Source organism: Fundulus heteroclitus, chromosome 10, assembly GCF_011125445.2.
Source record: "Fundulus heteroclitus isolate FHET01 chromosome 10, MU-UCD_Fhet_4.1, whole genome shotgun sequence".
NCBI lineage: Eukaryota > Metazoa > Chordata > Actinopteri > Cyprinodontiformes > Fundulidae > Fundulus > Fundulus heteroclitus.
The window spans coordinates 17,521,404-17,537,614 of NC_046370.1; the positions used below are offsets into that span (position 1 = coordinate 17,521,404).

A 16,211-nucleotide genomic window follows, 5' to 3' on the forward strand; every position below is an offset into this window, starting at 1 on the left:
ATGGGCCTCTTGACGTCTTCTCTGAATAATAAAATTCTTGCCCGGCCTGTTAGGTTAGGATGACGGCCATGTCTTGGAAGGTTTTCTGTTGTGTCATACTCTGTTTTCAGATGACAACATAAACATTACTCTGTGAGATGTTCGAAACTTAGGATATTGTTTTAGAACCTAGCTCTGCCTAAAACTTCTCCACAACTTCATGTCATGTTTTGTGGCAATTCCCTCACCCACATGCAGAATCATAATGCAAAAGACAATGTAAAATGGCTTGTTTACAAACTTGTGCGAAACTGGTTCTGCTGGAAGAGGAGTAATTGGAGGAGATGGTTTCACCAGAAAGTGTATGTTCTATGACGATTAGTAAAATAAAAAAAAACTGGGGTTATGGTTTTGGGGTTGAATGAAGCCGTTGAGGCAGAAGTGGTGTTCCTCGTGGTAGGTTACGAAGGAGATGTAACGGACCAGGCTTTGCGGTCCTCTTCTTACGTGGTGAATAGAGTGGGTGAGTTCTGTTATGATGGAAGTCAGAGTTGAAGGAGCTGCAATGGACAACCGTGAAGTGGAGTAAATTCCAGGTGAAGTCTGCCACAGTGGCGCTTGTGGGAGGAATCCAGCTCTGCTAAGGCGACTTTAACCTGGGAACACTGAGAGCACAAAGGTAAGCTGAGATGAGGTAAGCTAACATAAATAACGTCTGGAGTTACAAGGTACGTTTTAGAACAAAAGAGCACACAAGAACACTGCTTGACTCTACCAACGAAGTGGATCATCAGGCGAAGAGTGATTGTCCTGCAGCTCCTCCTTTCTCCAGCAGTCAAAAGAGTATAATTGCAGACAGGCGTGCTCTCTGCCGCAGGTCAGCCACACCATCCAGAACTCACATACGCACACAAAACTAAACTAACACACCAGGATCTTGACATTTTATCTCTGACCTTTCACCTGGCTTGTACTTGGTCCTCTTGATGCTATCTGTTCATATTCTTCACACAACAGTTCAATCTATACTGAGATTCCCTTACACACAGTTGGACTCGGTTGGTAATTAGGGGACCTCTGAAGATTGGTTGCATTAGATTTGCACTGTATCAGGTAACCTGGCACTTTTTTTTTTTTAGATATTTTCTTTGTAAAATAATTGAAAACTATATATTAATTTGCTCCAACTTCACAGTTATGTGCTATTTTGTGGCGCTCCGTCACATACAGTATATAATAAAACACATTGAACTTTATGGTTGTAATGTGAGAAAATGTGAAAACGTTGCATACCCTGAATGCACAGTTAATTTCCCTCTGATTAGTTTGCTGTAACTTGAACACCCAAGTCTGAGAAATACCAGCTGCATGCGCTTGATTCACCAGATGACAAAAACCTTTCCTGTCTGTAGCTTTTGCACACTCCTGTCAGAGAACGGGTGATCCCCCACCGCTCGTCTCAAAGACGTCAGGCCTTAGCTCGCAAATATGAGCAGCGTGAAGAAAAACTGCCCTTTTGTGTTGTGTGGTTCAGTGGGTTCGGTGGGTTACAGATACGCTGAATCAGAGTCCAAAATCTAGTTCTGTGAATAAGGTTTCAAGGAGTTTAGGGACTTCATTGGTAAGCAGCGCACAGAGATGAAGAATAAGGGATCAGGAAATATACTCACCTCATTCAGTTACTGGTAATTAACTTTCTATCTCAGTCAAGTAAAAAGGCAAAATCTCCTGCTTCGGTTTACGCTTAGTGAAAGTATTAGTCTATACGAATGAAACAGGGCTCTGAAATTCCATACTGTGTCTCCCCCCCCAGCCCCCCCTGCATGTGAAAACCTCAAGAGGTGTGAGCACTTGCATAAAAACCAATATCAGATCCAGTTGTTCTCTCACCTTGAAGCTTTTAGAAAGCCTTGCCAGGTGGATTCAGCCACACATATACGGCCATAAAAAGAGAGAGTGGAAGGGAAAAGAGAGATTTTTCAAATTTGATGGGACAGCCAGGGATCGGGGGTTGGAGGGAAGGGGTTATGGTTAACTTTCCTTTAAAGGGTGTCAAAAAGGGATTTAAATTGGGTGTCAGAAAGCAGTAAGGAGCTGAAATAAGTCGGGGTCTCCAGGTCCCATGTGGGTGGGTGCTTGCTTTATACTTTTCAGACAATGTCCCCTTAAAAAACCCTGCGTCTGGAAAGCCCATTAGACGTGCATATAAAATCCCCCTCACCCCTGTGATTAATAGATGATGAGGACGGGTCGGTTGGAGGGTACTACCAACATGTGGACGGCGTGGGGCTCCTCCTCCCGCAGGCTCACATTTCACTCCATAAACTTGCCACTCTTTCCCACCTATGTGTTTAAAAAGGAGGAGGAGGAGGGCTCGCTTGTCAAGAACGCCTCAGAAGAGTTGTGAAAACACCCAGCCGAAGAAGGGAGTCACGCAGTTGCAGATGCAGCTCCCACGCTGAGCAGAGAGACAGCCAGATCCTTTAGGGAGAGAGTGTGAGAGAGTGTGTGAGTAGCAACGCCGGAGGACGTCACTTACACTCCCACAGAGAGAGCGCTGTCACTGGAAGGCATCTATGCTCATGCTTGCTGGACTGCGGAAGACTCAGCAGTCCCTGACAGAAGTCAGTATTCTGCAGCAGATGAAATGAGAGCTTTGATAAGTTACATGTAGTCAAAAGTAGTGAGAAAATACAGGTTTCCAGTTCTAGTTTGCTTTCAGAGGAGGCTTTAAACCACAGAGGAACACTAAGATTGAGTGAAGTCCTTTTGCATCACGATGGATCAGCCAGCCAGCAGCTGCATGCGGAGCACCCACCCTAGCAGCCCCATCTGGGGCTGCATGAGGAACCCCCACTCGGGGGTCCCGGGAACCAACCTGCAGTCGCCCTACCAGCAGGGCCCGTTCTCCCTGCACCAAAAACCTGAGTTTCTGGCCTACACGGACTTCTCCACTTCCTGCTTGGTGCCAAGTGCACCCCACGCGGCCTACCCTCGTGACGACAGACTCTATCAAGACAGCCACGGCGGTTACCCGAGAGCTGACTGGCAGTTCAACCCGTGCGAGACCCGGTCGAGATCGACAGACACCTGCCCGCCCGTCTCGGCCACAGTGGTGGGCACCGGAGGGGCCGGAGGTCCCGAGCTGGAGAGCGTCGGGGCCGAAAGGTTGCCGGGCAGCGTCCCACCTGGGTGCCTGGATGGAGAATACTCGCCCCAGAGTGTGGCATCAGCTGACTCCGACAAGAAGAGCTCTAATAAGAGGAAGAGAGATGTCACAGGTGAGTCTGGGTTTGCAGGGACGATGGTAAAGCAAGGCGTGTTATTTTGCATAGCATCATTCATGCAAAAGGTAAATTAAATTGCTTGGTGAGAAAATATGGGAACAGAGACAACTAGGATTACACAGAAAATAAAAGTTGCTTTAAAATAATAAATTAATAACGGAATTATATTTAAAAAAAATCTAGAAATGGTAGAATGCGAATTGGACTTTAGTTTATCCAAAAACTCTAAACGGAGGTGATTTTAGAATAAAACATGAAAATTCTTCCAATATGTAGACCCGCTTATCCTTGCCAGGCCACTGGGAATATGAACATATAGAAAAATCTAAATATGTAACAGAAATGGTTTGATTTATTGTTCTATACTCTGGTATATATGATGATGTAAAGAGAGGAAGGAAACAACATGGAAGGAATATTTTTCCACTTTCCAGTAGCTGACAAATCAACCTAATTTTTTTGTCACGAAAAATGTATTAATAACTTCCTAGACAAATTTCTGTACACACACTTTATAAACTGATGACCAGGCCACATTCAAGCTTTTTGAAATCCAGAGTCAAGGTCAAGAATTTTTTTTTTTTCCCTTGACCTGTATCACACCTGGCAAAAACAAACATTCCTGCTATTTCCTTGCCAAATCGGGCGTACAGCAGTGGTACTCTTGCTGTGTGAAAGGTGAATAGGTGACCGGACCTCAGTGTCGAAGATGCTCTTTAAGCTGCAGTTGCATCCTCTTATTGTTCAAGAGCATTAAAATGCCTGCAATGATTCACGAGCCGTCCGAAAGGTTCATTATGTCTCCGCATCCGTGGGAAATGGAGCATTTTGTCTGAAAACCATTTCATCTACATGAGATAGGACTGCAAAAAATGTAAGTGGGTGTTAGAGGGGAAGTGTTTTAACCTGTCAGATGCTCCAAAGAGTATTTCCTGCAGGCAACAAAATAGATTAGTAAACCTGGCGACAATTGCGTTGAAATCAGCAGCTCCTATTAAGACGCTTATTCCATTTCCCCACAAAATATTGGCTTCACGACTACTTATGGAGTATAACCTTTGCTTAAAGTTAGGCAATGTGCTTACCCATGAATTTTAATGTAATTTATTCATCATATCTGATTTCACACCTGCTAATAGCAGGTTAAAGTAACTGATAGGCATGACGGATTGATTCCCAAACGTCTTTGGCGTAACTTTAGCAGCAAAGACTAGCAGGCCAAAGGGAAACGTTTACTTAAATTAAATCTAAATGTGTGAAATTGTCTATTCACCAGTTTTCACTCTGCCAACATTTAACCATGTCCAAAGAGCACCTGAAGTGTTTTGAATATTCCCAGACATTCCTAATTTACTAAAATTCTGATATTTTTTTAATGACAGAATTTAGTTAATTTTTTTTTTAGAAAGACCATGTGATTGTACAATGACCAGAAGTAATTATCTTCCATCCACTCTATGCAAATGGCATGTTTTCCAGTCTTTCCCATATTGGCCTTGAAAAAGAGCGGCTGAGACAAATTGCATATTTGCGTCCTGGGGGGAAAAAAAGAAGTAAAAACACATCAAGAAGTAAAAAAGAACTTTTCCACAAACTAATTGTTTTGTAAAAGTAAAGTGCAAATGAAATTACTTCAGTTTAAGTTAAGTTATATAACATTTTAGCACTGCCTACAACTGTAGAACAATCATTTTATTGTGTTCTTTTCATCTCGCTGATAAATTAACTCAAAGCTTTTTTGTAAAGTTTCAAATCAGCGTTCATCTGCCTTATTTGACTGGCATGTTTTCTTGTCATGCTCTGAAACACAGATGTGCGTCTGTGTCATGCGCTATGTATACCCTCAGGAAACAGGAAGTCATGAATTATGAATAAGGTTTGTTGACAACTGTCAACTTAAAAAGTATAGATAACAGGTGAGCTACATTTGTTTTATAGCACAACTAATTAAATGAATTAGCAACTAATAATTATTCCTGGACTTTTATTCTTAATGGTTCAACTGAAAATAAAATATGTTTGTTTTTTTGTTTTTTTGGTGTTTGTGAAATTATGCAATTTCAAAGAAAGACGTCTTTACCTGGGTACCAATAATCATGAAGAGAGCCGTATAACTTAATTAACAACACGGGAGCAACGTTTACCAAATTTTTTACAGAATTTGGATCATTTACTATACATTACTTAATAAACATATATTGTTAAACAGATATTTTGTTTTTATTTTAATGCTCTGAGAAAACAAAAACGGCAGGTCCAGACCTTTCTAACTTATGCAAGTACACTGCGTTGACTAGATGGCATGTTTCTTTCTTTTCCATTTGGAAAGTGGCAAAGACAACCGAGCCCATGTGTCATGACTTGTTTTCACGCTTTGAAACGAAATGTTTTTAATACTTCATAAAAGTACTTTGTCCACCTGAAATGTAAAGCATAACTTATTAAACAATCCAGTTACTTCCGTTTTCTATAGGGTTTTACCAAAATTAGATTAACTAATATGTTTGTTTTTGTTTTGTTTTTACTGAAAATACAATTAGTGCTTTATTGTGAGTTTCTCAGAAAGCCCATATGAGCTTGGAGACCAGATTTAGTCAAATCTCTCATGAGAATCAACACACATCTGCCTTACATGAATGGCTCATTCCTTTTTTGTTATGAAGAGTAGCTAAGATAAATGGAATTTATGTGTCACAACTTATTTATACCCAAGGGAAATGAGGAATAATGAAACTCAAAATGTTCCTAGGTGCTTGGATCCTTTAAAAAAAAAAAGTAAAGCATACAATACAAAATGTTCTAGGTTGTGGTTCTGGAAAATCTTAGGGGTGCCTGGAAGTGGCAGTGATTTTGTAATAACAGTTAGTTGTTAATATGGCTCTTTATTTCCCCCAATTGAACAAATACACTGAAACTATATGCTGGATTTATTTTTTTAGAGTTTGGTGTGTAATCATGCTAATGCAAGACAGGATGAATTTGTACTGGTAAAAACATATTTTTATCCTCTGACCAGACTCGGCCAAATATAACTCAAGATATCTGATTATAACTACACAACCAATGCATGCAGCAGACATGAGGTTTATTAAAAAAGAGGAGATGGGGAGGACAAACCCCTACCCCAAGTCTCTACTCTCCCTGCAGCCCCCTTTCTTGCCTTCTTGTAACCTCGACTCTCCCCCCTGAAAACAAGCCAGACCACGTCTGGTAAATTCACTTTCCTCCAAGCCCACTTCTTACATTCTTATCCATTGACATTTTCCTGTCGTTAAGCCGTAACACAATCTCCCACTGAGTGCATGCAACATGTCTGACCACTGCATCAGCTCTTGGTTTTAGAAAAAAAAAAAAAAAGAGCCATTCGCTTTTATAAAATTGACAGGCTGGTAAAGGAGCATATATTAGGAAAAAGTCTCGTAGGCATTTGCATGACAGGCACAGCTGCTGTACAGTCGGCCTTCGTGGGTTTTTGCTGATATGGTAATGTTGTGCAGACAGGGGATGCTGCCAAAACTTTCAAAGCAAAAATCATATAATCTGACGTTGACTTCAAGGGTAAAGTTTCAAGATCATTCGTTTGTATTAATTTATATATGTCATATATGTTGATTAAAAGCATATTCCTTTCAGCATAGGTACAAACATTCATAAGTTTACCTTTATTCATATCAAAGTGTTTGATAGAGTCAACCCCAGGTATGTTACTTTGTTGTAAATAACCACATCAATAAAAAGGTTTTAAATAAAACTACAGTATATGCAGTTTTTTGAAAGTACCATTTCTAGAATATAGAGATCATGTTTCAACATGTTTTTGTATTCTGTAATTGTATTTGCCTATTTATTATCGGTTAATTTCATTTTTATACACAACTGTAATAGTTCTAAAAGTTGGTTGAATAATTAAGTCGGAAAATATTTTTATTACTGATGTACAAAATCTGATTAATTTAACCAACAAACAGCAGTTTTGTTTTGCATATTAGGTAATGAGCATAAATATTAACTGCTAACTGCTTGAAACTGCTAAACGAATTCTACAGAAGAAAACGTAGCTAACTGTATTTTCCAACATTTACTCACACATAATTTTCACCATGGCTCTGTGCTAATTTACAACAGCTTTATTTCTGTTTAGATTTAGAAAGAAAGCCTACAGACCGTCCAGCAAAAGCACCAAATGCTGTTTTCTTAGGGACCCTGCTGAGTGCAGAAGCCTCTGTCATGCAGGTTTTACTGCCCCTGGCTGAGCAGGATATTTATTAGTGGGTCAGTGGGGGGGGAGGGGGTTGCAAGTCAGTATGTGGCCTGCCAGGTGTTCACTTTCACTGTAAACCTGTTGGGCACAGCTTCAGTGCCGTTCACTCTGAGCAGAGCACTATTTGTGACACCTGAGTGTTTTCGGCACAGCCACGGATCAAACAAAGCATGCATAAGCAGATGCATGCACAGTCTGTCACATCTGGGCCATTTTCCACTTTGGTCCACTGTTCTGGCAAGCATAAGGCAAAACTTCTCACTTTGACAAATTAGAACAATTTTCTAGGGATTACATCAGCTCGTAACGTGGCTACAAATGAACAATTATCACACAGATGTATTCCCTCCATTACAGTTTAGAGGTTTCACAAAAAAAAATTGACCAGTTTTTTCTTTTTTTATTCCGACGAATGATGTCCAATTGAACAAAAAACAAAGACAAACTTGAAGGAGCAGGATAATACGGAGACCCGTAAATGCCAAGATTATATAAGTTGTTGATTAAATTGTCACTTAGACATCATCATTTGTTTCTAATTAAAAAACAAATACATCAACAATCTTTGAAATCTATTATTGAAGATTTTACTTTATAAAAAGAATATAAAAGTGTAACACTTCTTGATCATGTGTCATAGCGAATCATGATATTTTACCAATGGATAAATGAAAGTGAATGGATCAAAACATTTCAAATGACAAAAAAAAAAGATGTTTAGATCAACTGACTCATTAACTCTCAACACTTATTTATTTAGGCTGGCTATCAAATAACATTCTATTCCTGATAATCTTTATTGCTTGTTCATATATGATTTATCACTTTGCTTTGTTTATCTCTGCATGCTCATTATTGCTTTTAATTCTGAATCACTTGGTCACCTTTATTGGTTGTGTATGCTGCTGCATAAACGTATTGATTGATTGATTAATCTGTTATAAACACATGTAAACAACTTGGGAGACTTTTTTATGTAGCCACTTTTTTTCAAATATATTTCTAAATTTGACATATATAAATACCTTTATTGTATTTATTTGCACTGCGGCATTGTCTTTTGCCCCCTGTGTTTTGCTCTAATAATAACTGATTTTTCGTTTTTCATAGCAATAGCTTAGGCATTTCTCCTTTATGTTTGCTGTCATGCACAGATGAGTTAATGCCGCTCTGCGCAAAGGGCTTCTGTGGGAATCCGTCAGTCAGACCTGGACACATCCGTACCTTTGTTCTTTTGTTAGATGCTTTAACGATGTTCCGCTGCATTCCTATCCTAACTCGGTCCCTCTGTGGCCAGTTTGGTGGCCCCTGCCCTGTACATGATACATGCTCACACATAGACAGACACACACACACACACACACACACACATACACTATAAATTACTGCTCAGATGGAAGAGTATTGATTTGCACTGTGATCCGTAAATATTCAAACTATTCAAACAATGAATGATAAATGCATCTTGTATTGGAGGTGAAATTAAGTAGCAAGACTAGGTTGGGTGGTCTCTTACTAAAGTCCTGCTGTTTGTGTAAAGTCAACCGGTGGCCTCCCTTTAAAGGGCCTTTGGAAATGTTTTATTTTCCAGCTTGCAAATGTTTTTTTAGCTTGTTTAATAGTCGATGGCTGAGCACAACGTAGCCTGAAAACTAAGTAACAGCAGATTATCTGATGATTTATAGTCAATTACTGTAAGTACGGAGGACTAGCTTCATTAGTAATGGAAAATGAAATACCAAAAAAACTGTTAAAAACCCTAAGACCTGTTTTTGTCTCTGCCTAGATATACAGGACTCCAGTTTTAAGGTTGATTCCAACTGCAAGGCCAGGAAAGAGCGCACAGCGTTCACCAAGGAGCAGCTGAGGGAGCTGGAGGCAGAGTTCACCCACCACAACTACCTAACAAGACTCCGCCGCTACGAGATCGCCGTCAACCTGGACCTCACAGAGAGACAGGTACCTGGCTTTTTATTGACTGGGGAAAAAATTACAAATTACAAAAATATATTCATACTTTTTCACGGACAATATAATCAATCAGATTAGAAAGAAAAGGTACTTTACAAGCCTCAAAATCCAGCATGAAAACGGGGCATTGAAGAGAAAAGATATTAAAGAATTAAACTAAAATGCTCAGTGACGATTAGTCCTCTGTTATTCTGCCTTCATATTCCACAAGCATTAATTGCATCTGAATAACAAAGAGCATTTCATTCACAGTGCATTTTAGCCAGTGGTTTGTGGAGAATTACATGCTGCTGTAATTGAGTTTACTTAGAACTAGTATTTGACTTTTACACAGCAACAAGTCTTGTGAGCATGACCAGGTATGGCCTATGTGAGGCGTGGAAAAGGATTGTGTTTTTAGTTTCCAACTGGCTGATACTCAATCACGGCCTGTCAAGCTTAAAACCACTAGGTCACCTGCTGGTTCATCTAAACCAGGGGTCTGCAACCTTTGCAATCCAAAGGGCCATTCTTGCCCTCAGTGCAAACTCATTTAGAGTCGCAAATGTTACATGACCTTTTGAAAAATGACGGATTATAATTTTTGATAAATATCTACAATAGAAACTGTCATTTTAAAAAACACCATTTTATTTCTATTTTCAGGTTTGAAAATAAAGTAAAACATATAACTTTGCAAAAATAGGATGGATCTGTGGGTTGTTAGAATGTGCAGACAATAATAATAAAAAAAACACATAGTTTCCAACCTGATGACAAGAAAAATACATTACTGGTACTTTAAGTGTCATTTTGTTGTGGAAATTCAATGCAATTATTACATGAACAAACTGGGGGGAAAAAATGTATATGTATATTTGAAAAATAAAATAAAATAGTATAATTTTTCCCAAAGTTATGAGCCATTGTAGAAGTAGATTCAGTTCCAGCTCTGGAGCCACAGGTTGCAGACCCCTGGTCTATACCTTTCATTACTGAATTTTTATCAAACTGAACAGCCATTCGATTAAAAAAATATATTTTTTTCAAAGTTTTTGTACCTCACAGATACTCTGTACTATATGTATGAGCACAAATCACCAAATTCAATTAAAAAAATATCATAAATTTTCACTTTAACTGATTGGACTTTCGTCCAAGCAGTGATTAAAATAATGTCTTTGTGCCCTAGGTTATGTATTAATTAAGATTAATACAACATAAAACACTGAAATGCAACTTTTTCTTGGTAAAAGATATAAACTTTGTCTAAAGGTCAGTTGAGCAAGATTATCCACAGGAACCTGTCTTTTCATACGTTTTACTTGTACGTGTTTTAGGACGGCCACATGTACGCACAAATCTTACAAAGTGATGGCTAAAATCTTCAAAAATACCAATTATAATATTTAAAGACTGTTTCAAGTGATTCCTCTGGGCTCTAGAGGTGGCTTTCCTAAAGGTCTGGCCAGTGTCAGAAACTCTCAATCTAAACTACAGCTGGCTTAAAAAATGCAAACATTGTGGAAAAAGCCAATTAAACAACCTCATAATTGAATTGTTCTATTGTTTTTATCCAATTGACTTCTGCTATTTTTGAATCTCTTGCAGAGCATAGTCAAATGTTCAGCCCTCGGTCGTACTGCCGTCTTGATGCATCTGAATTACTATGAGCTTTTTTTCCACAGCGCTTTTCAGCCTGTGGTTCGGGCAGAATGACATGCAGCTGTAATTGTTTGGGGTGGGGTGGGGAGGGGGGTGAGGCTCTAGAGTCGCTGAAATCTGGCAAAAACATGTGTCGATGCTGCTGGATGAAACCCCAGCCTGCCTGTCAGAGCCAGCGCTCGTCCTAATGAGGCCGCCGCACAGTGACCACACACACGCTGTCGTCTGCCGCTTAATATAAATCCCAGACTCCCTTGAGAACACACGCACACAGATACATTAACATCACGCTCACACAGTCAGGGTTCATCTTCAGTCAGAGCTCCTGCACTGACTACACACAGCCTTTCAGTGACATGCTCAGGGTATTTGGCGTCATGTGGGGGGGGGGGGGGGGGGGGGCGGGGGGGGTGAGTGGATGCACTGGAACAGGCGACAGAGACACCGAGTCCCACAGGAAGATGCTCTGAGGTCACCCAAAGCTTTCTTTTGACCAGCACACGAGCTGGAGAGAGATGTGGACAGTTTAGAGACTTACTTTATTTTGTCATTTAGAATTTTAGTATGCTTTAATCTAACTCTGTTCTAATCAATTATTGAACTGCCGATATCTAGATTAATGTTTTTAAAGAATTTTCAAAAAAGATACTCCTGTTAGAGATTTTGTGGCCTATTCTGGATCAACAATTTTCTGAAATCTCATGACACTGATTTAAGTTGTTTGTTTTCGTGCTTAAGAAGTAAAAGTAACATGAGAATGAATTTCTCTGCTTTCTGGATGACAATAAAATTTTAGAATATTTTTTAGATGTTTTTCCTGAAAACGACGGCTGAGATGTGCCTTATACTGACAACAAATGCCTCATTGTTATGAGGATCAAGTTTAGCGTTACAGCTGTTGCTAAATAATTTAAAGCTGGTTGCAAACTTATCCAATAAACCAACCATGAGTCTAGGCATAGCTCTTAAACTAAGTTAAATGCAACATTTATAATGTAACCTATGGACATAGCAGCCTCTCTGTTATCTGCTAAACTCTGCATTTGGCTAAGTGTGAGGCAACATCATCAGGCATATTTGAAGTCTAGAAATAATTTGTTACCAAAATAAGGTATTTTGTGTTGTTAGAATTGAACCATTATTCAACTAAAGTGATTCTTCATTCATTTTTTATAAGCAAAAATCTTGTTCCTCTAAAAAAGATTTTTATATTTTCCCTGATGCTCAAAAATATGTCACTGAGCCGCAACATTTGTCCTGCTTGTATTATTCTTTGAACGTCACACTTCTGTTATATGGCTTAACACAGTGCTTTGATGTATGTGATACGTTGCATTCTGAGAATTTTTTGAGTCAAAATCAGAGGTCGTTGGCAGTTCCAGTGATTTTTATCCTTTACTTTGAGATGTATAGGGATCACTCTTCAATTTTGTTTAATTTTTTCATCACTAAATTTTGCCAAAAAGAATAGCACAAGAACAACGTCCAGTGTGCATTTGTATGTGCTTCAGCTCTTATTAAGGGTCGGCCCTGAAACATTTGTTGGAAACATTTCTGAACTATTGCAGTTTATTAATTATGCTTTAATCCATTTTACAGTACATAAAAACTCAAAACCCAAAGAACATTAAAGTTCACTTTATTTGAGGTAAAAACAGAGATGAAAGAATCTAATAAAACAAGTATCTCCAAGACACCGAAAGCAACAATCTAAAAATCAGCATTATTATTTATCAGTGGTTATATCATTCTAAAATGAATTATTAAGGAAGAGTTTGAAAAAAAAAAAATTACGGTATTAGTTTTGTTTAATTGTGTATGCCTTATTACTAAATTGAAAAACTGAGAAAACATTTGAGAACAAATTGGCCTAATAGTCTGTATTGTTAATAATGTTGCCGTATTTGCCTATCCCAGGTTAAGGTCTGGTTTCAGAACAGGCGGATGAAGTGGAAGAGAGTGAAGGGAGGACAATCGGCTTCGCCCAACGACCTGGAAAATGATGACATGGACTCGGCCGCTTCGCCCAGCTCTGAATGACGGAGGCCAGCACTGTAGGAAATTACTAAAGAAAGAGGCAACTTGATCAGCTGGACGTGAACACATAATTTGTTTAATTCTGTGGAAAGTTGGCTGCAGGACGCTTTGATTTTCGAGACTTCTTCTTTTAATTATCCCTTTGGAAAAAAAAAAACAGACTGGGCAGAGCTTTTCCTGTTTTCTGTTGTACATAGTTGATGTAACGAGCTCTTTTTTTTTTTTTTTGACATTTTACTGATAAATACTCAGACTGACAGCCGCTCTGTTTTTGTACTGACTCTTTAAATATGAATGAAACCTGAGCTCAGTGTGGATCGGTGACAGACGGGAGCTTTAGGTGTCTCGATGTCATTTCAGACTGTGATTGTGTTTGAAAACATACCCTCTCCCTCCAGCGTTGTTAGCACGGTCTTTGATGCCTGACTACAACCACCTGGAATAACTGTTGCCAAGTCCTAAGTGCCTCAGGCGTTTTAAAAAAAAATAATTTGTCATTTTCTTCTTTTGCTTATGATTTTTTTTTTTTCCAAGCCTTTTTTATTGCTCTTTTTATACATTTCGAATGCCATTGATAAAACACAGATGTTGACTATTCCTGCAACAAGAATAAATCATCTTTTGCAAAACGGGTAACATAAACTGATTTCTTCCGTCTGCAACAGCTTCTAAGATACGATGGAAAACCAGGAGCATGTTCTTGGCTGAACAATTCATTTGTTGACAGTGTGGTGAGACAATAAGAGCACCAGTCATAGAATGTTATGAAGAGGTGTTAAAGAGCAGGGTGAGGGAAACGAATGTAGTGAGAACTCATGGAAAAACAAGGACGTTTGTACCAGAAAATACAGATTCTTGAAAAAATGTTGTATACCATTGGACCCTCTACATGTGTTTTTCACTTTATAGCCACAAATCTAGATGCATTTTACAGAATTTTATGAGATGGACCAACAAAACCCTCTGCATAACTGTGAAGAAAGTCTTTGTATGCATCCCTCTTTATTCAGTGCTTTGTTAAACCTCCTTTGGTGCGCGTCTATAACAATTTTGCTCATCAACAGAGCAATTTTAAAACCCATTGGTCTGTAAAAAAAAAAAAAAAAAAAGCATTTGAACAGCAGCTTTCAGGTCTTGCCACAGCTTTCCAATTGTCTTCAAGTGACTAGGCCATTATGACACATGAGCAAGGTTTGATCTAAATAGTAAATGGGCCGAATTTATATATTTCATTTGTAATTTGTATATATTTATATAGTACCACATTCACGCAATTGTACTTACAAACACGTGCACATTCATACATGCAGATCAGTTAGGCGCTTTACCCAGGGGCATATCAGCATGTAACAGGAGGGAGCTGGAATTGAACCCGCAGCTTTTGTAATGCAAGATGATTACTTGACCTACTGAGCCACATTTGTCCCCTAAATACACTCTGGATCGGTTGCCAATCTGTCAAAGGGAAACACAGAGACGCACAGAACAAATAAAGATGCATCCCCGTAGTCCCCCCTAATTATTTTTTATAAGGATCAATTAACCTCAGAGCCGTGTTTTTATGTTTTGGCAGAAAGCCAGAGTATCCATGCATGCATGGGGAGAATATACAAACGTTATGCAAACTCCACGCTAGTATTTGAACCCAGGAACGTCTTGCTGTAAGGCAAGGCGTTTATTTCTAAAGTCGTAACAAGATGATTCAAAGTGTAAGGCAACAGTGCTACCATGCAATCCCTTCTAGCACACTCCAAACATATGGTCAGAATAAAAACCAATAACATACAATTCAATTATATTTACAAAAAGCCAAACCAAATTTGAGTGAGCTCATTTGATGCCATCAAGTCATTGATTGACAGCAATATCTCCAGTAAAGAGGAACTATGAAGAAACTTCTAGCAGGACCTAGCAGAGTATGAATCTACCACTAACAACTTGAGGACGCCCACAAACAACACAAAGGCAAGGAGCCAGGAGTACTTTCAATGTAAAAAATATATAGAAAATAGAGTGAACAGAAGCAATGGCCACAGTAGCTCGATTTGTGACCTCCTCTAGCTGAACAACACAACTAAACAAAGCAGCACTGAACCTGTGGTAAGCAGGAATAAAAGGAAACAAAGAGTAGGAAGATAGGTTTTAGCCAGAACTAGATCTTTATTTAGAGGAATCCAAGTATAGTGGAGCTGCAATCAAATGCACACATTTTATAAGTGCCTTTCAGAACCCTAAAGGTCACTTCACAGAGGCAAAAACATAAATCACAGAAGCATAGAAATCATAGAAAATAAAAACTGAAAATGTTCAGTGAAATAGTAGAGTTCAAGGAAAGCTGACATAGTGGCGGGACATTTCACAGACAAAGAGAAGGCTGGGTTAAACAGTTGGAAATAGACATTAAACAGCATATTTTTATAAACTCTGATTTTTGTATAATTAGAAAATAAAAGAATTGCGCCACTAAAATTAAACTGTTCTATATATATATATATATATATATATATATATATATATATATATATATATATATATATATATATATATATATATATATATATTAAAATGTATCATATTATCTTGGATAAGGAGGTTCTTTAAAATATTAGGAGCCTACATTTTTAATTTAGCAGCAAGAATTGTTCATTTCCTTTCTCTAATATTACAGTATGTTGTTTCACAAACGTTTGTACCTTTGGGGAATTTTAATGAGCGCAGCACGAGTTAAAGATTTCTTGACCAGATAAACTGCTCCACAGCTTCTTCCTTTGACCCCAAATCAAATCCTCACTTTCAGATTTAACACTCAACATTTTTGCCATGGGGCTAAGGGAAGTCTAACTAAAGATGCCTACTTTTCTCATTTTCCACCTAAATGATTGTCAGTAATAGCGATGATTCAGACTAAATTAAAATAAATTACATATATGTTTTAATCTACTAGCTACAGGATCGTCAAGTCATATATCTTTGAGGCATTTGAGGTGATATTAATCCTGTTGAGGTAATAGAAATGGAAATGTGTTTCAGTG

General features: G+C 38.5%; 1 protein-coding gene across 1 annotated transcript; it reads left to right on the top strand.

The window, feature by feature from the left end:
- The first annotated feature begins 2,338 nt into the window (after window positions 1–2,338).
- On the top strand, window positions 2,339–13,815 carry meox1 (mesenchyme homeobox 1). Its single transcript, XM_012879450.3, has 3 exons — window positions 2,339–3,260; window positions 9,314–9,486; window positions 13,060–13,815. Exons 1-3 carry the CDS (start codon window positions 2,759–2,761, stop codon window positions 13,180–13,182), a joined length of 798 nt encoding a protein of 265 aa, XP_012734904.2. The 5' UTR covers window positions 2,339–2,758; the 3' UTR covers window positions 13,183–13,815.
- The last annotated feature ends 2,396 nt before the right edge of the window (window positions 13,816–16,211 follow it).

What these genes read in the sequence shown, in the direction of transcription:
- meox1 (XM_012879450.3), top strand. Translation starts at nt 2,759, where the DNA reads ATGGATCAGCCAGCCAGCAGCTGCATGCGGAGCACCCACCCTAGCAGC. An exon ending in GAGGAAGAGAGATGTCACAG is followed by an intron (nt 3,261 to 9,313) that starts GTGAGTCTGGGT and finishes GTCTCTGCCTAG; the next exon opens with ATATACAGGACTCCAGTTTT. An exon ending in TGGACCTCACAGAGAGACAG is followed by an intron (nt 9,487 to 13,059) that starts GTACCTGGCTTT and finishes TGCCTATCCCAG; the next exon opens with GTTAAGGTCTGGTTTCAGAA.